The sequence below is a fragment of the Balaenoptera borealis genome, assembly GCF_965194805.1.
Source record: "Balaenoptera borealis genome assembly, chromosome: 8".
In the NCBI taxonomy this organism is placed as follows: Eukaryota; Metazoa; Chordata; class Mammalia; order Artiodactyla; family Balaenopteridae; genus Balaenoptera; species Balaenoptera borealis.
The window spans coordinates 40,878,206-40,903,374 of record NC_138865.1 but is presented as its reverse complement, the minus strand read 5'-3'; the positions used below and the strand labels follow the sequence as shown (position 1 = coordinate 40,903,374).

The following is a 25,169-nucleotide window of genomic DNA, read 5'->3' as shown; positions in this document are numbered from 1 at the left end:
ACTAATGATGTTGAACATCTGTTTATGAGTTTATTGGCCATTTATTTTTATTCCTTCTACATGATTTTTTTTACATTTTTCTATTTAGTTGTTTATCTTTGGGTTTGTAGCATTGTACTTTATATATTTTGCATATTACTACTTTTTATATATTTGACAAATGTTCTTCCCATTATTTTGCTTGTATTTTAATTTGTTTATAATTCATTTTTATACTCATTCATCGAACAAATATTTACTGAGAATCTACTCTGCGCAGTGAATAAACCAGATATTCTAGTACAAACATTTAAATTTTGTACAAATTTATTAGCATTTTACTTTGTTACTTCTGGGTTTGATGTTTTCCTTAGGAAACCCTGTTTGACTCCATAATTATACAAAATACTTCTGATGTGATACACCACATTAACAAAATAAAAGATAAAAATAATATGATCATCTCAATAGATGCACAAAAAAGATCTGACAAAATTCACCATCCATTTATAATAAAAACTCTCAACAAAGTGGGTATAGAGAGAATGTACTTCAACATAATAAAGGCCATTTATGACAAGCCACAGCTAACATACTCAACAGTGAAAAGCTGCTGTGTTTCTATACACTAATAACAAACTATCAGCAATAGATATTAAGAAAACAATCCCATTTACAATTGCATCAAAAAGAATAAAATACCTAGGAATAAATTTAACCAAGGAGGTGAAAGACTTGTATACTGTAAACTACATGATGTTAAGGAAAGAAGCTGAAGGTGATACAAATAAATGGAAAGACATTCCATGCTCATGGATTGGAAAAATTAATATTATTAAAATGTCCATATTACCCAAAGCAATCTACAGATTCAATAAAATCCCTATCAAAATTCCAGTGGTGTTTTTCACAGAAAATGTTTAATCCTAAAATTTGTATGGTGCCACAACAGACCCCAAATAGCCAAAAAAATCTTGAGAAAGAAGAACAAAGCTGGAGGCATCATGTTCCCTGATTTAAAACTCTATTACAAAGCTATAATAATTAAAACAATATGGTATTGGCATAAAAACAGACACATAGATCAATGGAACAGAAGAGAGAGCCCAGAAATAAATCCACCCATATATGGTCAATTAATTTATGACAAAGGATCCAAAAATATACAATGGGGAAAGGACAGTCTCTTCAATAAATGGTGTTAGTCTCTTCAACAAATGTTGTTGGGAATTCTCTTGCCACATGCAAAACAATGAAACTGGACCACTATTTTACACCTCACACAAAAATCAACTCAAAATTGATTAAAGACTTGAATATAGAACCATAAAACTCCTAGAAGAAAGCATAGGATGTAAGCTCTTTGATATAAGTCTTGGTAATAATTTTTGAATCTGGCACCAAAAGTGAAAGCAACAAAAGCAAAAACAAACAAATGGGACTATATCAAACTAAAAAGATTCTGCACAGCAAAGTAAACCATCAACAAAATAAATAGGCAACCTACTTAATGAGAGAAAATATTTGAAAAGCATATATCTCGGGGGTTAATACCCAAAATATATAACAAATTCATACAACTCAATAGCACAAAACCAAACAATCCACTTAAAAATGGGCAGAATATCTGAACAGACATTTTTCCAATGAAGACATATAGATGGTCAACAGGCACGTGAAAAGATGCTCAGCATCACTAATCATCAGGGAAATGCAAATCAAAACCACAATGAGATATCACCTCACACTTGTTAGAATGACTATTATCAAAAAGACAAGAAATAGAAAGTGTTGCCAAGGATGTGGAGAAAAGGGAACCCTTATGCACTGCTGGTGAGAATGTTAACTGATGCAGCCACTATGGAAAACTGTATGGAGATTCCTCAAAAAATTAAAAATAGAACTACCATATGATCCAGCAATTCCACTTCTGGGTATATATCCAAAAAAAACAAAAACACTAGCTCAAGAAGATATATGCACCCCCATGTTCACTGAAACACTATTCACAATTGCCAAGATATGGAAACAACCTAAGTGTTCACCAATGGATGCATGGATAAAGAAAGTGTGGTGTATATATATACACAATGGAATATTATTTGGCCATTAAAAAAGAATGAACTCTTGCCAATGGAATATTATTTGGCCATTAAAAAGAATGAAATCTTGTCACTTGTGACAACGTGGAAGGACCTCAAGGTCCATTATGTTAAGTGAAATAAATCAGAGAAAGACACACGATCTCTCTTAAATGTGGAATCTAAAAAAAACCCAAAACCAAAAACAAAAACATACAGAATAGAAAGAGAACTGATTGGTGATTGCTAGAGGTGGGGGATGGGAGAAATGGCTGAATGGATCAAAAGGTTATAAAAAATTTCTGTTGAATGAATGAATATGTTGGCTGAACTACACTCTGAATCATCTCTTATAAAAAAAAAAACAAGAACACAGAATTGACTATGCTCATTCAATTTTCATTCTATAAGTATTATTTAGTATTTTTAACCTAGCATTTTTATCATAATGTATATAGCTCATTAATGAATAAACATAAAGTTAAGCATATTGAGACAAAATGATAACTTCCATTCTACATTTTTTCCATTGAGTACAAGATCAGCTTTGATGCTCAGCAATTGAAATATCACAATTTAAAAAATTATCCTTCTCTATTTTAACAGATTAATAGCAAATATCTTGCTTATTGTATAATCCTCTAACAAGGCCAAAAAATAAACGTACTACTGCAAAATAAAAATAAATACTCCTAAATTTTTATCTAAACTTCTATAAGTTGTTAAATATATTGGGCTTTTGAATTCACTTGTTATTAATCCCATGATGTGAAGTATGATGTGAAGTATGGCTTTAGTCTTTTTTTCCCAAGTGAAAAGGCAACTCCCCCCCCCAAAAAAAATTATAATTTTGGCAACCCCAAAATTATACCTTGAATCTTTCTGTCTCTAATATGAAATGCAATCTTTCTTATAACCCATATTTCCATAAATAATGGGATTGTTCTTTCTGTTCTACTGATTCTTTTCCTGTTCCTGACTTTATCTTAATTACTATGTGAGTCTATCATGAGGCCTTTTGTAATTACTATAGCTCATAGGTCTTGATTTGCTAATAGAACAAAAACCCCATCATTGTTCATTGTTCTTTTTTGCATATTTATTGGCTACTTTTGAGCATTTTATTTTGCAAATGAGCCTTAGAATCGGCGTGTTAAATGCCATAGAGAACCTCACTGAAATTGTGATTTGAAACATTATTGAATGTCTATATTAATTTGTGACAAATTGATTTCATTAATATTAACCAGAAACATGAGAAGTCTCCATTTATTGAGCTGTTTATCTACTCTACAGTAACTCCACAGTAAAATCTCATAGTTTTATTTATATAGATCTTGCACATTTATTTATAAGAAATTTATGTTTTCACTTGTTAGTGCTATTGTAAATAATAGCACTTCTTTTTCATTACATTTGAGAAACAGCAGTAGCTTGTGTATAAAAAAGCTATTGCATTAGGACATCAATCTTATATCCAAGGGCAAAAGCCATATTAGTTGTGGGGAAGGGGTGGCAGGTGGAGAGCTTGGAGAGATCCAGAGAGGACATAACCAAGGCTAAGATGCTTTCTGGAGCTATGAGAAGGAATTCAGCACCCCTCAGCACACTAGGCTTGGCTGAACAGAGTGAGGTGTGGAGGCAAGACAAGGAAACCCCAGAGTTTAGGGGAAGTGTTCTGTTTGGAACTTTGGAGCACACTGAAGAAATGGCAGCACGGTGTGTTCAAGCAGAGGGTGAGCCTCTAGAGAGTGTACCGAGTTTCCCTGAGGCTGAAGCATGGCATGGAAGAGGCTAAGCAGTTTCTACCTGTCCCAGTGGTGAATACAGAAGTGCTGAGATGCAACCAGTGAAAGAGACATGGAGTGGGGACCACAAGAGGGCAGAGTTTATAGCCTTGAAGGTCAAGACCATGGCAGGAGCCACAGGTCTTAGCAGCACATGCCAGCGCACAAAGGCCAAGTGGGACCAATTACGTCCAGAGAGGACGCAGTAGGGAAAGATGCCAGCAACCAGAGGCCAAATCACATGAGACACACGAGTCCTTCAGGACTCAGGATTGTGCATGAGAGAGATGTCACCCTCGTGGCCATGGTGGATGGTAAGTAAGCTTCCCCTGCCTCATGATGCCATTTTGGGGAAGGAGGAAAAGAAATACTCCAACATAGGGTATGCACTTTCAAGTGACTATGTTTAAATTATGAATTCACTGAGTAATTTGCTGAAAGAGATCAAATACTAAACAGGCAGATGCTGAATTACCCTGAAGTGGCAAGATTAACTTTTCACCCCCACAGGAGGTAGGGGCTCACAGCAAGTGGAATTCAGTCATGGGGAAATAATGTTACATTTCCATACCTCTGAATCATAGTGTATAACTTTTTAAAACCTTTACATGCTAGTATAATTTGTGTGGTTACATAGATCCTATAGGACATGTCATTTTTGTCCTCTTGATGTGTGTCTCTGCATGTATACACATTGGGCTACATTCCACGGTCATGGGGACAAGGCTAAAAAAGCTATAGGTTTGAAGTGAGAAGAGTCAGTATGTATTACATAGCAACATTCCTGCACAGAAAGCTAGGACTCTGAAAACCAAACATTCAAAATATGCACTTCATCACTGCAGCTCTATTTACAATAGCCAGCACATGGAAGTAACCTAACTGCCCATCGACAGAAGAATGGATAAAGAAGATGTGGCACATATATACAATGGAATATTACTCAGCCATAAAAAGAAACGAAATTGAGTTATCTGTAGTGAGGTGGATGGACCTAGAGTTTGTCATACAGAGTGAAGTCAGAAAGAGAAAAACAAATACCGTATGCTAACACATATATATGGAATCTAAAAAAAAAAAAATGGTTCTGATGAACCTAGGGGTCAGACAGGAATAAAGCCGCAGACATAGAGAACGGACTTGAGGACACAGGGACGGGGACAGGTAAGCTGGGACGAAGTGAGAGAGTGGCATGGACATATATACACTACCAAATGTAAAATAGCTAGCTAGTGGGAAGCAGCAGCATAGCACAGGGAGATCAGCTCAGTGTTTTGTGACCACCTAGAGGGGTGGGGTAGGGAGGGTGGGAAGGAGATGAAAGAGGGAAGAGATATGGGGATATATGTATATGTATAGCTGTTGCACCTTGTTATAAAGCAGAAACTAACACACCATTGTAAAGCAATTATACTCCAAAAAAGATGTTAAAAAAATATATGCATTTCATTTGACACTTTGTTTGCAGGCAGTCTACTACCTGAGTACTTTTGAAAGAAAAACAAATCACCAGCTCAGTCCACATTTGTACTTAGGGATATACAGTGATGGAACACGGAAATGAGAAAGATATTCCCTCAATGTTTCCCAAGTAAATTATGTAGCCTATCTGCATTTTTACCCAGTAGACAAGGAATTATTAAAAGTTGACTTTAAAGTTTCAGTTCCGGGCAGGATGGACTAATTGCACCCCACCCTGTCTCTTGCCTTGAATGCAGCTATAAAACCTGGACAGAATATGTGCAGCAGCCGTTTAAGGTCTCTGGAAAGTAAACAGTAGCAGGCAGATTGGAAACAAAGACAAGCATTCAAAGAATCAGTGAACCAGTGTTGAGTTCACCACATTTTCCCCTTTGTGTCCCCTGGACAGAACTCAGAGATACCTGGGCATCAGCACAGACTTAGAAGCTCCTAGTTAAGGCCTGAAGAGCAAGAAAAGGGGTTCTGGCAGCAACAGCAATGGCAGCAAGTAGGCGGAAGATTTCCTTTCTGGAAGATTTTAAACCTAGCATCTTAAATAATTGTAAAACTACTCACGTTATGTATTTCTTACTGGGTGAGTTTTGGTAATTTGTGGTTTTTTTGGGATTGGTCCATTTCATCTAAGCTGTCGAACTTCACACCTAGAGTTGTTCTTTGGGGTCTGTAGTGACATATTCTCTTTTGCTCCTGATATTGGTAGTTTGTATCTTCTGTTTTTTTCTTCATCAGTCTTGCTAGAGGTTTATCAACTTTTCTTGACCTTTTCAAAGACCAACTAATCTCATTAATTTTCTGTATCATGTATTGAAACATAAGAACTTGGATGAATCTCAGAGTTATTAATGCTGAGTGAAAGAAACCAGTTTCAAAAGATTACAAGCTGTATGGCTCAATTTATATGACACTCTCAAAAGATACAAACTATATTGACAGAGAACAGATAAGTGGTTGTTAGTTGTTAGGGGAGGTGGGTGTGAAGACACAGGGTCAGCACAAGACAGGTTTTTAGAGTGATGTGTTCTGTATCCTGACTGTGGCGGACACAAATCTACCTGTGTGCTAAAAATTCATAGCACTATAGAACAAAATAAAGGTAATTTTACCATATGTTCATTTAAAAAATAAAATTGAAAGTAACTCCTAAGGTCAGAGGAGAAATAAGACTGGTTTACGAAGTTTCTCAGTTTTAAAATTGATAGTTAATAACTGCCCAGTTAATTAGTTTTTCAATTACATGTTTCTCTTCCTTAATAAACATGAGGTCATCATAAAAACAAGTTTGATTATACCTATCTTCAACAAGATTTGGGGGAAACAAGGTCTCTCATGTAATATTAGTGGAGTAAATTACTGTAAGATCTTTGGATGGATATTTATCTCTAAGGAAATATAAAATGTGTATACTTTTTGATCCAACAACTCAACTTCTAGGAATTTCTACGACAGATGTACAAGATCAAGAATGTACATATAAGCATGTTTATGACAGCATAATTTGTAATAGGAAGAGACTATAAACAATGTGGATGTCCATTAATAAGTAAATTACATAGATGCATGCAATTAACTATCAGAAAACCATTTCAAAAATGAGGCTAATCATCAATCACTGATTTTGAAAAAAAGTCTCCAAAATTATTAAGAAAAATAACAAGGTGAAGAATAATATATAGCGACTGATCTCATTTCTGTTTAGGAAAGGCCTTATATATGTTGGGGGAGCTTATACATACATAAAAATTCCCAGAAGGATATATAAAATACTGTTAACAATAGTTATCTCTTTGGAGTAAGCATGGAGATATAAGCAGGAGGAGAAAGGAAACAGTTTAAACTTTTCTGAACTGCTAGGAAAACCACAAACATGATAGTATTAAAAAACTATTTTCAAAAATGTTAGTAAGACATAATAATGGCTTTGTACAAAGTGTATTAATCAGGATAGCTGGCCTTCTGCCAACCCTGGGAACGTCCATAGTCAGAGGGATCTTAATGGGGTCAGGGCAAAGGATCTGAAAGTTGGTCATCACTGGTGAGTGAGATGGGAATGGAGGAAACTCTTCCTCCAAGGAATTACGGTCTCACTGCCTACTCAAAGGCAGTCAGAATATAAACAGCATACCCACAACCAAAGAGGAAGCTGCCTGGGGTTCTGCAACCAGATCCTGTTGATAACCTCATGGATGAGTCCCAAAGGTTGGACCCAGTTTTTCTGGGTTAACAGTCTATAAGCCCTAGCTTAAATTTTTTCTAATTTCATTATAGTGAATATTTCCAGGGCATATATACAAGAACACAAGAAATTCTTGATACTAAAAGACATCAAGAACAACAACAAAATGAGGTTTGTGATCTTGAGAAAAATTACATAATTTTTTGATCACTAATGTTCTTAACAATACAACAGAGGACTACGTGACAGGTAGGACCCTTGCTGGTTCCTAGAATCAGTGAGTCACCGTGTCTGGTTTAGAAATTGAATTTTACACAATTCTTTTTTCCAGATTCAGATTCTATTTGTCATTAGATTGAAACTGGCCAATAGTCATACATCAATTTTGAAACCACATTTCCCAAAACATTATATATCTTGAGTTGGTTGTTCAGATTTAGTATGTGTAGACACAAAGCTCTTAAGCAGAAAATTCTTCACAAATTTAAAATTTTCTCTTCTATTAAGTGTTGAAATACATCTTACTTTAGAGACAAGTTATACTTCAAAAATGTGTGTCCTAAGGAAAATATTTCATGACATTTAAGAACAAAAGTCAAAGAACTATTTACTATAAATAAGTGTACTGGAAAATTATCTAAATATTTTAAAATATATTAACAAAAATATCAAAACTTTGTAGTTAAGGGATAAAAGCCAGGCATGAGCTATTTTTTTTCGCAGACAAGTTAGTTCATTCTCATTATCCTGCATATCATTCTATACAAAGCTTCCTGATAATTCTGTTCTGCTACTTCTTCTGGGATGTTTGTCCCAACTCTATTCCAGCTTCACCCCAAGAGCCTGACCTCTCTGAACTTTGCATGTGCACTGCTGCCCCTGTTTGTATCTCACACATCTTTCCCGCCCTCTCTCTGCAGCACCCATCGCCCACAGCAGCCCTGGGTGTTAGCCTGAACAACCCGGCTGGCTATGTGTCCTGCACTGGCCAGTTAGCTCTTGAGAGATGGGAGAAGAATGGGAAGGGACAGACAGAGAGAGGTATGAGGGAGGACAAAGAGAGAAAAAGGGAGAGGGAGGGAGGGAAAAAGAAAAGAGTTAAGGAATAGATATGTTGGTTACTAGCTTGCCAGCCATGTTCAGTTTCTTCCTTCTCCCACTTAAAAACCTTGCCCCGAATAATTTCTTCATATTTGAAAAGGAAAAGAATCCCTTGAATGATGACAAGTGACATAATATGCGCTAACCTGATCTCTGATGAGAAACTGATTTATCACCTATATTTCAGAGCCCTGGGAACGTTGACATGAAGGGATAAATGGATTTCAGGGCAGGCAGTGAATTTCTGAGGTGCATTTCAGAAGCTCTCCTCTAAACCATAAATAAAAACAGGTTGACTACAGCCTGGCACGGTGACTAGGACAAAACATCATGCCACCCAGGACCATCAGTCAACACCCTCTTCACAATGCCCCAGGTGGATGACCAGATATTCTATATTCTAGAGAGATGTTTCCCTAGCCGACTCTTCCAAGAGCTCATCAGGGGGAAAAAAAAGGCAGTTCAGAACACCAGAGCTTGAAAACTATTACCCAGAAAAATATATTGGGGAGGTTGAGGGGTGGAAAAGAATACTACAATCTTCAGTAAAGTTAGCAGCAGGATCATAGTTTCAAAATACACCTGCCTCTCTCATTGCCCCCCCAAGACTGACCTCCCGCCCTGAACCATTTACTAGCAACCCCAACAATCAAAGGGAACCAGGCACCAATACCCCTGTTCGAATATGAAATACGAGGGTAAGATGGTGGGGAGGGTGAGAGACACAGGCAGCTATAGGAATAGTGACTGCCGGGAGGACCGAGGCCAACAAATAAGAGAGAAGTTACACGGCTCTCCCTGGGAGGTAGAAGCCCCCAGCCCCCAGATCTTCAACTCCATCCATTTCTTCCCTGGCAGGAGAAACTTTGGAAAGAAATAAAGTCTATCCTTGGACATTTCACAGCAAAAGTGAACCCACAGATTGACACTTACATTTCATTTGCTTGGAGATGGACTTGTTAGGTTCAAGCCAGTGCTGGGGAGAAAAAGAGAGATTGTGGGTCAAACGGCTGGACCATGTGATGCATACTTAATAACTAAAACGAATTTAATAAAGATATTCTTTTTCCAAAGTACAGCCTCAGTTCCCCATAGATATTCCTCAGGGTTCCACCCTCTAAAGATCAACATGAACAATTGGCAATAATAATACCACAGGCAAGGGTATAAATTACAGAGAATTAATACTTTCTAAGTAGTATTTGAGTCATACAGTTGCTAGGAGAGAGAAGGACAAGGGAGAAAACATGCACTTAAATTAGATGTTCCAGTGGCTCTAGTTGGCTCCTAGGTGATTCTTTGAGCTCCACTGCTCTGGGCAAACCACAGATGGCTAAAGACTTTGACATCTGTGACCTCTAAGAGCCACAGTCCAGCAGCATCCTTTCAGGTTAGCAGTGGGCCAAGCCAGCATTAGCTCTGTCACACACAGAGGCAATTCTTCCTTCACAGTAGGGAGGAACAAATTATTTTAAATATCTTATTGCAGAGGCCTGAGGTCATCAAGAAGAAAAATCAGCTCCAACACAAAACAAAGAAGCCCAAAATCCTGAATAGCTCAGAATCGTGTTACTGACAGGTATCTGAAGCAGACACAATGCTGGCCCCAGCGCCTAGCTCTCTCCACACCATGAGTGAAGGTCACTTTGACATGACGAGATCAGGGCAGCCTCTGATATCACTAACCATGATGCCCCTGAAGCTGCTTAAGGAACGTCAGGAAGCATCACTTCAGACACCAGAAGTTTATAAAGATGATAAGAGGGGTGTCAACGGGTATCCATCCAGATGTCAGGGACCCCTCACTTATGGGGCACCCACTCCCTGCTGATTACTGGAGAGGAAAGAAGAGGAGGAAACTTACCATCAGTTGAGCACTTACACCTCACTCTATCTCATTTGTGGCATCCAGTAAGCCTCAAGGTTCTGTATTATCCCTATTGTTTGATGTAAATGCATGGCCATAAAGTTTAATAGGAGCTAGCATTGTTGAGTGCTCACTAAGTGCCAGACTTTCCAAGAGTTTCCATGAGCTATCACTACCACCCTATTTACAGACGAGAAATCTGGGGCTCAGGATGTTAAAGAACTTGCCAAGGAAATGGCAAAGGGAAGAAATGGTGAAGCCAGCGTTCAGTGGGATTCCAGAGCACAGGCCCTTAACCTCAGGCACGTGGCCTCGCAACAGATCAGTTCACTCTAAAATGTATTATTCTCCTCGCTGAACACTCCCTACTTCCCCAGGAGCTGGAGAATTGAGTGTCCAATCAGTAGTTTCCAATCTTGGGTTTCAGATCTTTGCAGTCTTTAAACAAGAATGGGGGTCTTTTAGCTATTTAAAATAAATCTAACTCTTCTAAATGAAGAATCTGCCAGGAAACCATGCATTTACCCTTGACATGTTGCACAAGCAAACTAATATAGCAAATTTCTTTGCTTCTGGCCAAAATTATACCAACTCATGTTGGGAACCCTGATTATCTCCTTTTTTCCCCTGATTTTTTTATTGTGGTAAAATATACATAACATAAAATTCACCATTCTAACCATTTTTAAGTGTATAGTTCAGTGATATTAAATACATTCATAACGGTGTGCTACCATCACCACCATCCATCTCCAGAACTCTTTTCATCTTGTAATATTTAAACTCTATACCTATTAAACAATAACTCCCATTCCCCCCATCCTCTTGGCCCTTGGTACCATTGTACTTTTGGTTATCTCCTTCTAATCAGAAATTATGCTTGGACTTTACACAGTTAAAATTGAACAGTGAGAAAGGCATATTGATTATACCACTTACTAGCTGTATAACCTTGTGCAGAATGTTTAATTTTTGTCTCAATTTCACAACTATAAAGTGGGAATAGTAATAGTACCTACCTTGTAAGGTTGTTGTGATGATTTTAAAAGTTAATAAAAAGTTAATAAATGTAAGGTTGCTTAAACAGTGCCTGGCACGTGAAAAATACTCAACGAATGCTTGTTTTCTGATGCTGTGTTGTTACTTAATAAGTACAGTTTAATTGGTAGACCACGTCTTTCAATATACGGGACACACGGAAGAGAATAATAAGAGGGGCCTCTGGTGATTAAATTACTTTTCTAGAAATAAATAGATAGGATAATTTAGAACTAAGGCATGAAAACAAATAACAGCAGCCTGAGATCAATAACTATTGCAACTGTTTCACAAAGGAGGATCACCAGTCATTTTGCTAATAAAGTCTGAACTATAAATAAGTTTTCCAAATTCTCCTTGTTTGGCATTCTTTAAACTCCTTAGCCCTTCTCTGCCTAACTTCAACCTACCTCCCCACCTTCTCCCTGCCTCCAGGAATGACAGGTAAGTTTCATTTTGCGTGCCCACACTAGTTAGTTGGTGGTAATCTCCCAGAGCTGTGAGGAAAACTCCGAGACTGTGAAGGTTTAGGGAGAATGAGTGCGGTGATGGATTGGTTATGTCTGCTGTGCCATGATGGGTTGAGTATGTCTCCCACCGAGGGGGAGGAAACATTTAAGGCATGCCCGCAAGGTATTTGCCATCTGTGCCCTACATAAATTATTTACTTTAAATGAACTGGCCTTCTCATTGTCCTACAAAATACGCCCTGCAGTTTCCAATCGGCTCCTACCTTCCTCTTCCTCTCAGCCTATTCATATTCTGCCCTTGCCTCTCAATTACCTTTGTCTACAATACAATCACTCACTACATACATTTCCAAGACAGCTATTCTTCCCCAATGGGATAGTCATAGGGTATAGAGTCCTAAGAAAAATAAGCCAGCAGTAATCATGTTTCAAGGGATTACAGAAAATCATTTCTTCAAAGAGCTCAATTTATTAGTGTGTACTAAAATTTAAAAACCTGACTGGCCTATGGCCTAGTAATCCCTTTATTCTCTAATTTGGCCATGAACAAAGAGGAACGAACAAGAATTTTCACTGCAGTGTTATATAAAGTTACAAAATACTAGAAATAACATTAATGGCCATAATCAGGAAAATGGGTAAATCAAAATTCTGGGTAATTCTGCAGCACTGTTTTATAGGAGGTAGATCTTTATGTGTAACATGGTTGAATCCCTAAGGCACAGTTTGGGATGAAGAAAGTGAACTGCAAAATTTTTAACTGTGGCCAGAGTTAGTTCCCAAATTGTGCATCGAAGCGTCCCAGGGAAGCGCAGCCATACTAGGACATCTGCTGGACACCGTGCAAACTATGAGCTCAGGGAGGTCCACAGTTCCAATATTAGAGCACACTGTAATTCTTTTGATGTCATTCATTTTGCAAAGTTGGGTTTCCAGTGGTTGCTGTGGTTAAAAACGAGTGCCGTGCAAAAATAGGTGTGGAACAGGCAATGAGTGTGGTAGCATCTGATCTGATCCCAGGATTTGAGAGCCATGGAGTGTCCAATAAGCACATACTGCCTGTGAGTAAGTAATTATGGTTAAGAATAAACTGAAAATACTATTTTCATGTGTGTAATGTTTTAAAGAGCTACTAAGGCCATAATGGCTATGTTAGGACATAAATACCTACTAAGTTGTTTGGATCTAACTCTTATTAGATGGAACTGTTAAATATCCTTTTGACCTAGGGCACCATGAAATAATTACTAAGATACTGAAAGAGCCATAAACCAAGAAAGTTTGACAACCTCTGAACTATGGTATCATACAATTAATGTCTTCTTTTTTTTTTTTTAATAGCATCTTATTGTTTTTTAAATTTATTTTTTAATTAATTAATTAATTAATTTTGGCTGTGCCGGGTCTTAGTTGCAGCATGCGGACTTCATAGTTGTGGCATGCGGGCTTCTTAGTTGTGGCATGCGGACTCTGAGTTGCAGCATGCATGGGGGATCGAGTTCCCTGACCAGGGATTGAACCCGGGCCCCCTGCGTTGGCAGCACAGTGTCTTACCCACCGGACCACCAGGGAAGTCCCTTAATGTGTTTTTTAAAAAGTAAAAAGTACAAAACACTACCATACATTTCCAAAGAATACATAACGAGCATCTAAATGTATTTTCAAACATCTAAAATGATACTAAATTGATCCAGTGAGGTGGGTAACAGGGAGAGGACAGGAATTTAGTGGTGTTGGTCAAAGAAAACCATGACTTCCATTTTATCTGTGATATTTTAACTTAAATTTTTACATGTATTCATGCATTACATAAATATTTAAAAATCAATTGAAAAGAAAAACCTAAGCTTTATCCAGAGAATAAAAGTGGATTTCATGTAATTTAGACTCAAGAGGAAGAATTTCATATATAACAGGCAGATGCCAAAGCCAGTCAAGCACCCAGGGTTGACAGTGCCATCTGACTCAGGAGCCAGCCAGGCCTGGATTCAGATGCCAGCTCTGCCACTTACTAGTGAGTGGTGTGACCTCCATCAAGTTCCTCTGTTTCCTCACAGCATCATCGTGAGGTTTAAATGGGTTAATTCATTTAGAAGCCCTTAGAACAGAGCTTGGATCATAGTGAAGGCTCAATAAACACCAGCTGCTCCCATCTTCCTCCCATTCACTGAGACTCCTAAGTTGGTGCCATGGTGGTGAGCCCACATTTGTCATTCTCTTCCTCTCTCCCTCCCCACCCCACCTGCCTTCTGCTCTACATGAACATATAATTCTCCTTCCTTTTTTCATTCTTCCTTTTAGAGTTAAGAGTTGGGCAATGAAGTCGAGTCTGGACTACACCAACAACTCCTGCTGAGACTGTCTGTACAGATGGATTACACGCTCATGAGAAAATAACAGCCATGATGTGGTGTGCTTGGTAATTGGATATAAGGCTTAGAACATCTATCACATTGCTATTTTCCCCTTCAATTGCTACTTGGAATATATGCTATCTTTTTAAGTCTGTTTCCTTGCTGAAAACTGATATTCCCAGAGAGAGGAAGAAAGGAAAACGTGCCAACCAAATATCTGAATTTGTGGCTGAAACCTTCATTTCCTCAACTCTTATTTAGCATAAAAATTGCAAAGACTAAGGAAGCTAATACCCAATCATTGATTCTACTTACTGAGCTTCGGGAGAAAGATGAACAAGAGGATGCATCCTTAGCATGACTTGAAAGTATCAGGAAGGTGTCTGCAGGAGGGTGTGTGAAGGCTCAGCCCGGCTCCCCTTTCCCTTTTGTCTGGCTTTTTTTGTAGAAGGCTGCTTTCAGGTTACTGGAATCCATTTCGAGGTAGAGAATGAACCTTGCCACCTACCCCCACCCCAATCCCACAGGATGTCAGCTCTTAACTAATAACTGACAGATGTGCGAGGATAAATACCTCTGCTCCCTTAGCTGGGACACCTCTAAGGCATGACCTACACTCTTCCTGAGCTCCTCTGTGCGACTGAGCCTAAGTTACTTTCTACATGACTCTGCCCAACATCGCACACTTGCACCCCTCCTTCTCTTCCATGTCAAATCCCCCACTCTCCTAAAATCTTCTCTTGGGAGCATTTCCTAATAAAACTGGAATTTTTATCTCAGGTTCTGCTTTCTAGGAACAACCTAAGACAGCATCCCTAACTCTCCACCAAAAACTGCCCTCCATGGTATTTAAAATTCTTCTATTCAACGTTTATTCCTTTCACCTTAGGCTTGAGCCCTGGTAACTTGCACATTCCCTGTAAGGGGTCCCAATTTAGCACTGTTTTCAGTATTGACGACCTAGCCTGACTACAATTCAAGCCATTTCTTAGAACAAATATATTTTGATTGACAGTAGCTTGAAGAAAAAGAGGAAGAGTAGAAGATAGCTACACAAAAGAGGTGAAAAGTAGACAGATGCCTAAACCCTCTAGGCCCTGATTTCCTTCTCTGTGATCTTGTGGGTTGGGGGTAGCAGATTCCAAAGCCTCTAAGATTCCTTTAGCTCTCACATTCCACATACTATGAAGTGAAGGATGAGAACACTGCCAACAAATGTTTCTTTCTTTTTAATTTTGCTGCTGCATTTAGCCCTAAGAGATCATTTTTCTCTACCCCATCACAGAAATGATGCACTTCTTTCATACTTTCTAATTTTGGCTTGTTTGGGGAAAAAGAGGCTGGGTGTGAGGTAGTGATGTATGACTAAGTAGATTGATTTTCAATTTGGTAGCTGCTGAGATTAAAAAAAAAAAAAAAGCTCCCAAAAGTAAACAATATAACACTTAGTTATCTTCAATGCTGGGCTTCTGTTGAAATTGATCCAGCCTATGATTACAGAATAAATTACATACCCCTCTGTTATCTTTCTCAAAACCCTTGGTTCCCTACACCAAAGTAATCTGTAGACTAAAGAAATGTGTTAAATAACCAATGGGGCTTTAAACAAGAATGAATGTACCTTCCCAAACAGGAGATTGTTTTTCCCCTCAATAGTAACCAGATCCAAAATCTGACCAATTCCCATCATAGCCCTGAAAAGATGGCCTGATTCTCACATCTCACCTGGACAAAGCCCCAGAGTAACTCAGTCCCTGCATTAGCTAGCCAATTTATGCCATTTCTAGGCCCTTCAGCCTCTGCTGGGGAAAAAAGAACACCATCGAAATGAATGCAGCCTTAACAGTGTTCTAGATAATAAAGTTAGCCTAGGCCCTAGTTATTTCACTCCCAGGAACAATGGTTTCCACTCCAGTTTCAATAAAATCTACAGCAACAAAAATATCTGTAGATCAGGTATACTCAAACTTATCGTCCATTCGTAAGTCAATCTACGTAAGAAAACCTCCATGGCTTTGGTTCGGTGTTTTTTTTACTCCTTCAGCCATAACTCCTTTTGCTTTCTAGGTTCTTAAGGATGAGCAAAATAGAAGTAACTGCGAGGAGAAGAAACACTGCAGGGAAGAGGAAAGCATAAGCACCTTTTTTTATTCATAAAGGACCAGATTGTAATTATTTTAAGCTTTGTGATCCATATGGTCTCTGTCAGGACTACTCAGCTCTGCCATTGGAACATAAAAGCAGCCACAGACAACACAGAAAAGAATAGAAGTAGCTATGTTCCAAAAAAACTTTATTTACAAAAACAGATGAGGGCCATCCTGACCCTTGTGTGCCAACCTCTGCTCTACATCCAAGAAATCCATAATGCACACTTAAAGAAAAAGCTAGTAGTGGTCTGAAAATACAATAGAGTTTGTAAAAAATATTTATTGCTGTGCATCTTAAAGTACAGTAAAATACCAAAATGCAATCATAAGGGAAATTATGGGATTCCTTCATGCTTGTTACAATGGAATTTACCACTGTGTAACATTTGCTGTCATGGCATATAAATTTAACAACACTATCAGCCAAATTTTCTAAAGTCAAAGTTCTCCTAGTCGCCAGACCCATGGATCTTTTCAAACTCTTTAAAGCATGGAATAGTAAAAAGATAGGTTATATATGTTGATAATATGGAGTAATGCATTTAAACAACCACCTATGGCGTAGATACTTTTAGTATCCCCATTTTACAGATAAAGAAATTGAGGCACAGGTTAAGGTCAAAGTCATACAAACAGCAAATGGCAGGGACAGAATTTGACCCCATCTTCCTGGTGTCAGTGCTCTTAGCACTTGAGCAGTAATGTCCTCTGATCTTCCCTCTTCTTGATATTTGAAACTGCAGCTCATTCCTTTTCATTAATTCTGTAACTACCCATGCTTCCAGAATGCCTCTCTCTCCTCATTCTGTTCTTTCTGCTCTGTATGTTCCTGGTCAGTCTCCACTGCAGGTTTCTCCTTCTGGACCATCCTTTAAAATATAGATGTTCTTCAGCTTTCAGATTCTCCTCTCAGTTTATACTCTCTCCCTCAGCACTGCAATCTATTTCTCAGGGCTTTAAAGTAGTGAGGACCCCATGGGCTCCAAAACTCTCCATCCATGACCTAAAACTTTTTCAGTAAGCTTCAGATCAATACTTTCAACTATACCCTAAACCTCTCTACCTCAACATCTCACAGTCATCCCAACTCAACATGTCCAAAACTTATCAACCCACTCTCTTTGTACAGTTTATCTGGTAAATGGTTCTACTTGTGCTTGGAACCCATGTAAGAAGTCCAAACACTCTGCTGGAAAGGCCATGTGGAGAGGCCCCGAAAACACATGCAGAGGGAAGGGGCCCCCAAGCCCCACCTTCCAGTCATCCCCATCAAGGTACCAGGCATATGAATAAAGATGTCTTGGACACCCTCAGACCAGACCAGCCACCAGCTGAGTGAGCCCAGTCAACCCCATGCAGAGCTGAAGAATCACCCAGCTGAGCCCTGCTCAAATTCCTGACCCACAAAATCCTGAAATATAATAAAATTGTGTTGTTTTAAGCCACTAAGTTTTGGGGAGACTTGTTACACAGCAATAGATAACTAGAACTCTTCCTCCTTGTTACGGACTGAATGTGCCCCTGTACCACAAATTCACATGTTGAAGCCCTAACCCCAATGCGATAATCCTGAAGGTAAGGCCTGTGGGAAGTAATAAGGTTTAAAAAGAAGTCACGAGAGTATGACCCACACGATGGGATTAGTGTCCTTATCAGATGACAAAGAAAGACCAGAACTCTCTCTTGAGCTCCTCCCACCCACCACCCCGCCATGTGAGGACACAGGGAGAAGGCAGCCATCTGCAAGCCTAAAAGACAATTTTTGCCAGGAACCAAATCCATCAGCACCTTGCTCTTGGACTATCCAGCCTCTAGAACTGTGAGAAATAAATGTCCTGTTTAAGCACCTAGTCTACGGTGTTTTCTTGTAGCAGCCCAAGCTGCCTAAGACACTCCTCATCATTACCTCCATAACACACAATTACAATTGAACTCTGAAAGATATCTGCTGGAGCATGAATGAAAAAGAAATAGGTCTGCTTCATACTGTCATTTCCTAATCTCTACTGTTTTTGTTTCTCCAAGTTATACACTATACTCATACTTACATTCCAGCCTCTTCCCAGCTGGACTTAAAAACTGTCTTTAAAGTTATATTGAAACTTCCAAACCTGCTGGTCTCCATTCAGCTCTGATGTTCTTCCCTGCTGGAAGCCTCCAGTGAGTGCTTCTCTTTATAATGATGGCACTTAAACCTTACCTCTCTAATTAATTTCTATCTTCATCTGAACCAAACCCAGGAGGTTCCCACCACAAAGGAGAAAGACTGTCCTACATTGGATATCTTCCCATTTTTACTAACTCAAACAGAGATAAAATGGCATTTCCCAGCCCTACTTATTCTTTTGTCTGCCTTTTTAAAAAAGTTTCGGGACTTTCCCAGCGGCCCAGTGGTTAAGACTCCGCCTTCCAATGCAGGGGGCACGGGTTCGATCCCTGGTCAGGGAACTAAGGTCCCACATGTCAGAGGGTGTGGCCAAAAATTTTAAAAAAAAGTTTCAAGTGTACAACATAGTGGTTCAATAATTTTATACATTAAAAAAATATCACCATGATAAGTCTGGTTACCGTCTGTCACCATACAAACTTATGACAACATTATTGACTATATTCCCCATGATGTATATTACATCCCTGTAACTTATTTATTTTATAATTAGAAGTCTGTACCTCTTAATCTCCCTCACTTATTTCACTCATTCCCCCACCCTTCTCCCCTCTGGCGACCACTAGTTTATTCTCTGTACCTGTGAGTCTGTTTTAGTTTTGTTTTGCTTTTTAGATTCTACAAATAAGTGAGATCAAGTACTATTTGTCTTCCTCTGACTAATTTCACTTAGCATAATACCTTCTAGACCCATCCATATTGTTGCAAATGGCAAGATATCATTTTTTAATATTTTTTTATATTTATACATATAATCACATCTTCTTTATCCATTCATCTATTGATGGACACTTAGGTTGCTTTCATATCTTGGCTATTGTAAATAGTGCTGAAATGAACACTGGAGTGTATATATCTTTTCAAATTAGTGTTTTTGTTTTCTCTGGGTAAATACCCACAAGTGAAATTGCTGAATCATATGGCAGTCTCACTTTTAACTTTTTGAGGAACCTCTATAGGGTTTTCCATAGTGGCTGCACCAATATACATTCCCACAACAGTGCACAAGGGTTCCTTTTTCTCCATTTTCTCACTGACACTTCGTATTTGTTGTCTTTTTGGTTACTGTCATTTTGACAGATGTGAGGTGATGTTTCATTCTGGTTTCAATTTGCATTTCCCTGATGATTAATGATGTTGAGCAGCTTTTCATGTGTCTGTTGGCCATCTGTATGTCTCCCTTGGAAAAATGTCTATTCAGGTCCTCTGCCCATGTTTTAATCTGGTTGTTTGTTTTTCTGATGTTGAGTTGTACGAGTTCTTTGTATATCTTGGATATTATCCCCTTATCTGATACATCTTTGCAAATTTCTTCTCCAATTCAGTAGGCTGCCTTTTCATTTTGTTGAGAGTATACTTCACTGTGCAAAAGTTTTTTAGTTTAATACAATCCCATTTGTTTATTTTTGTTTTTGTTTCCCTTGCCTGAGGAGACTTATCCAAAAGATATTGCTAAGATTGACGCCAAAGTGCATACTGCCTATTTTTTCTTCTAGGAGTTTTATGGTTTCAGGTCTTACATTTAAGTCTTTAATCCATTTTGAGTTTATTTTTGTGTATGGTGTGAGAAAGTAGGACAGTTTGATTCTTTTGTGTAGCTGTCCAATTTTCCCATCACCATTAATTGAAGAGGCTGTCTTTTCCCCATTGTGTATCCTTGCCTCCTAAGTTATAGATTAATTGACCATCTAAGTGTGGGTTTATTTCTGGGATCTCTATTCTGTTCCATTGATCTTTGTGTCTGTTTCCATGCCAGTACCATACTGTTTTGATTATTATAAGTTTATAATATAGTTTGAAATCAGGGAGCATGATACCTCCAGCTTTGTTCTTTCTCAAGATTGTTTTGGCTATTCAGGGTCTTTTGATTCCATACAAATTTTAGAATTATTTGTTCTAGTCCTGTGTAAAATGTAATTGGTATTTTGACAGGGATTGCATTGAATCTGTAGATTATCTTGGGCAGAATGATCATTTTAACAATGTTAACTCTTCCAATCCATGAGAACAGTATAACTTTTCATTTGTTTGTGTTGTCTTCAATTTCTTTTATCAACGTCTTACAGTTTTCTGAGTACAGGTTTTTTACCTCCTTAGTTAGATTTATTCCTGGGTATTTTATTCTTTTTGATGCAATTGTAAATGAGGTTGTTTTCTTAATTTCTCTTTCTGATAGTTTGTTGTTAGTATATAGTAACACAACAGATTTCTGTATGTTAATTTTGTATCCTCCAACTTTATGGAATTCATTTATTAGTTCTAATAGTTTTTTGGTGGTGACTTTGGGATTTTCTATGTACAGTAAGTTCCCTACATATGAAAGAGTTCCATTCCAAGCGTGTTGATAAGTCCAATTTGTTCATAAGTCCAACAAAGTTAGCCTAGGTACCCAACCAGCACAATTGGCTATATAGTACTGTACTGCAATAGGTTTATAATAGTTTTCACACAAATAACACACAAAAAACAAACAAAAAATTAAGAAAATGTTTTTAATATTACAGTACAGTACCTTGAAAAGTACAGTAGTACAGTACAACAGCTGGCATACAGGAGCTGGCATTGAATGAACAGGCAAGAAGAGTTGCTGACTGGAGGAGGGAGAGGAAGTGGGAGATGGTCGAGCTGAAGGATTGTCAGCAATAGGAGATGGAGGGCAAGCTGCAATTTCACTCACGCCTGACGTTGATGGCACAGGTTCTGGTTCCTTGCTGGATTCAATTCTATCTACCCTCTTGAAAAAATGATCCAGTGATGTCTGGGTAGTAGCTTTTTTGTTCTCATCATAGATGGCATGGTAGCATTGGACTGCATCCTGAACGGCTGCTGCAACCTTCATGTACAGTTCTACATTTAGGTCCTGTGCTTCAAAAACTAACAGTGCCTCCTCAAATAAAGAAAATCCTCTTGCTGTTTCCTGTGTCATGAATCTTCTTCTTCCTCTTGTCTCTCTTCATCCTTCCTCTGGGCCTCCAATTCCATTAGGTCTTTAATAATAAGCTCCTCGTGCTGTACAGCAAGGAGTTTAATGAAGTTGTCCTCTTGTGGATCTAGCTTGAAATAAAGATACTGTTCTACTGCACTCTATACAGTACTGTACAGTAAAGTACACAAAAGCACAACCACTTGTAGAGGATGCATGCATGTGACAATGTACGCCAGACATGTGAAGTAACTTATGTATTGGACATGCGAACACACATTTGCATCTTTGAAAGTTCACAACTTGAAGGTTCGTATGTAGGGGACTTACTGTATAGTATAATGTCATCTGCAAACAGTGACAGATTTACTTCTTCCTTATCAATTTGATTTCCTTTTATTTCTTTTTCTTGTCTGATTGCTGTGTTTAGGACTTGAATAAAAGTGGCAAGAGTGAGTATCCATGTGTTGTTCCTAATCTTAAAGGAAAAGCATTCAGGTTTTCACTGTTGAGTACAATGTTAGCTGTGGGCTTGTCATACATGGCCTTTACTATGTTGAAGTATGTTCCCTCTATACCCACTTTGTTAAGAGTTTTTATCATAAATAGATGTTGAACTTAGTCAAAAGCTTTTTCTGCATTTATTAAGATGATAATATAATTTTTATTCTTCAATTTATTAATGTGATGTATCACATTTATTGATTTACAGATATTGAAAAATCCTTGCAACTCTGGCATAAATCCCACTTGATTGTGGTACATGATCCTTTTAATGTATTGTTGAATTTGGTTTGCTCACACTTTGTTGAAGATTTAAAAAAAAAACTTTATTGGAGAATAATTGCTTTACAATATTGTGTTAGTTTCTGCTGTATAACAAAATGAATCAGCTATACGTATACATATATCCCCATATCCCCTCCCTCTTGAGTCTCCCTCCTACCCTCCCTATCCCATCCCTCTCGGTGGTCACAAAGCACTGAGATGATCTCCCTGTGCTATGTGGCTGCTTCCCACTAGCTATCTATTTTACATTTGGTAGTGTATATATGTCAAGGCAACTCTCTCACTTTGTCCCATCTTACACTTCCCCCTCCCCATGTCCTCAAGTTCATTCTCTACGTCTGTGGCTTTATTCCTGTCTGGCCCCTAGGTTCATCAGAACCATTCTTTTTTTTTTTAGATTCCATATATATGTGTTAGCATATGGTATTTGTTTTTCTCTTTCTGACTTCACTCTGTATGACAAACTCTAGGTCCATCCACCTCACTACAAATAACTCAATTTCGTTTCTTTTTATGGTGAGTAATATTCCATTGTATATATGTGCCACATCTTCTTTATCCATTCATCTGTCGATGGACACTTAGGGTGCTTCCATGTCCTGGCTATTGTAAATAGTGCTGCAATGAACATAGTGGTACGTGTCTCTCTCTCTCTTTTTTTTTTTTTTAACATCTTTATTGGAGTATAATTGCTTTACAATGGTGTGTTTCTGATTTATAACAAAGTGATCGGCTATACATATGGATATATCCCCATATCTCCTCCCTCTTGGGTCTCCCTCCCACCCTCCCTACCCCACCTCTCTAGGTGGTCACAAAGCACCAAGCTGATCTCCCTGTGCTATGTGGCTGCTTCCCACTAGCTATCTATTTTATATTTGGTAGTGTATATATGTTCATGCCACTCTCTCACTTCGTCCCAGCTTACCCTTCCCCCTCCCCATGTCTTCAAGTCCTTTCTCTATGTCTGTGTCTTTATTCCTGTCCTGCCCCTAGGTTCTTCAGAACGTTTTCTTTTTTCTTTTTTAGATTCCATATTTATGTGTTAGCATAAGGTATTTGTTTTTCTCTTTCTGACTTACTTCACTCTGTATGACAGTCTCTAGGTCCATCCACCTCACTACAAATAACTCAATTTTGTTTCTTTTTATGGCTAATATTCCATTGTATATATGTGCCACATCTTGTATATCCATTCATCTGTTGATGGACACTTAGGTTGCTTCCATGTCCTGGCTATTGTAAATAGAGCTGCAATGAACCTTGTGGTACATAACTCTTTTTAATTTTATTTTTTTAAATATGTGGGAGGTTCTTGGTATTTTGATTATTCCTTATTTATTTATTTATTTTTGGCTGTGTTGGGTCTTCGTTTCTGTGCGAGGGCTTTCTCCAGTTGCGGCAAGTGGGGGCCACTCTTCATCGCGGTGCGCGGGCCTCTCACTATCATGGCCTCTCTTGTTGTGGAGCACAGGCTCCAGATGCGCAGGCTCAGTAATTGTGGCTCACGGGCCTAGTTGCTCCACAGCATGCGGGATCTTCGCAGACCAGGGCTCGAACCCGTGTCCCCTGCATTGGCAGGCAGATTCTCAACCAATGCGCCACCATGGAAGCCCACATAACTCTTTTTGAATTATGGTTTTCTCAGGGTATATGCCCAGTAGTGGGATTGCTGGGTTGTATGGTAGTTCTAATTTTAGTTTTTTAAGGAACCTACATACTGTACTCCATACTGGCTGTATCAATTTACATTCCCACCAACAGTGCAAGAGGGTTCCCTTTCCTCCACACCCTCTCCAGCATTTATTGTTTGTAGATTTTTGATGATGGCCTTTCTGACCAGTGTGAGGTGATATCTCATTGTAGTTTTGATTTGCATTTCTCTAATGATCAGTGATGTTGAGCATCCTTTCATGTGTTTATTGGCAATCTGTATATCTTCTTTGGAGAAATGTCTATTTAGCTCTTCTGCCCATTTTTGGATTGGGTTGTTTGTGTTTTTGATATTGACCTACATGAGCTGCCTGTATATTTTGGAGATTAATCCTTTGTCAGTTGCTTCATTTGCAAATATTTTCTCCCATTCTGAGGGTTGTCTTTTTGTTTTGTTTATGGTTTCCTTTGCTGTGCAAAAGCTTTTAAGTTTCATTAGGTCCCATTTGTTTATTTGTGTTTTTATTTCCATTTCTCTAGGAGGTGGGTCAAAAAGGATCTTGCTGTGATTTATGTCATAGAGTGTTCTGCCTATGTTTTCCTCTAAGAGTTTGATAGTGTCTGGCCTTACATTTAGGTCTTTAATCCATTTTGAGTTTAGTTTTGTGTATGGTGTTAGGAAGTGTTCTAATTTCATTCCTTTACATGTAGCTGTCCAGTTTTCCCAGTACCACTTATTGAAGAGGCTGTCTTTTCTCCATTGTATAATCTTGCCTCCTTTATCAAAGATAAGGAGACCATATGTGCGTGGGTTTATCTCTGGGCTTTCTATCCTGTTCCATTGATCTATATTTCTGTTTTTGTGCCAGTACCATACTGTCTTGATTACTGTAGCTTTGTAGTATAGCCTGAAGTCAGGGAGTCTGATTCCTCCAGCTCCATTTATTCCCCTCAAGATTGCTTTGGCTATTCGGGGTCTTTTGTGTTTCCATACAAATTGTGAAAATTTTTTCTAGTTCTGTGAAAAATGCCATTGGTAGTTTGATTGGGACTGCATTGAATCTGCAAATTGCTTTGGGTAGTATACTCATTTTCACAATGTTGATTTTTCCAATCCAAGAACATGGTCTATCTCTCCATCTGTTTATATCATCT

At 38.4% G+C, this 25,169-nt stretch overlaps 1 protein-coding gene and 1 long non-coding RNA gene across 5 annotated transcripts in view; one reads left to right on the top strand and one right to left on the bottom strand.

Annotated features, from left to right (window-relative positions):
* FRMD3 (FERM domain containing 3) overlaps window positions 1-25,169 on the bottom strand; it is a 380,805-nt gene that overhangs the window by 117,174 nt on the left and 238,462 nt on the right. For all 4 annotated transcript variants that reach the window (XM_082401188.1, XM_082401187.1, XM_082401186.1 and 1 more), the window contains one exon: window positions 9,537-9,579. In XM_082401188.1, the coding sequence (XP_082257314.1) occupies window positions 9,537-9,579 (43 nt within the window). The remainder of the gene's footprint in view (window positions 1-9,536; window positions 9,580-25,169) is intronic.
* The window catches only part of LOC309633029, a 329,590-nt gene that overhangs the window by 282,968 nt on the left and 21,453 nt on the right, over window positions 1-25,169 (top strand). The gene's annotated exons all lie outside the window — the stretch shown is intronic.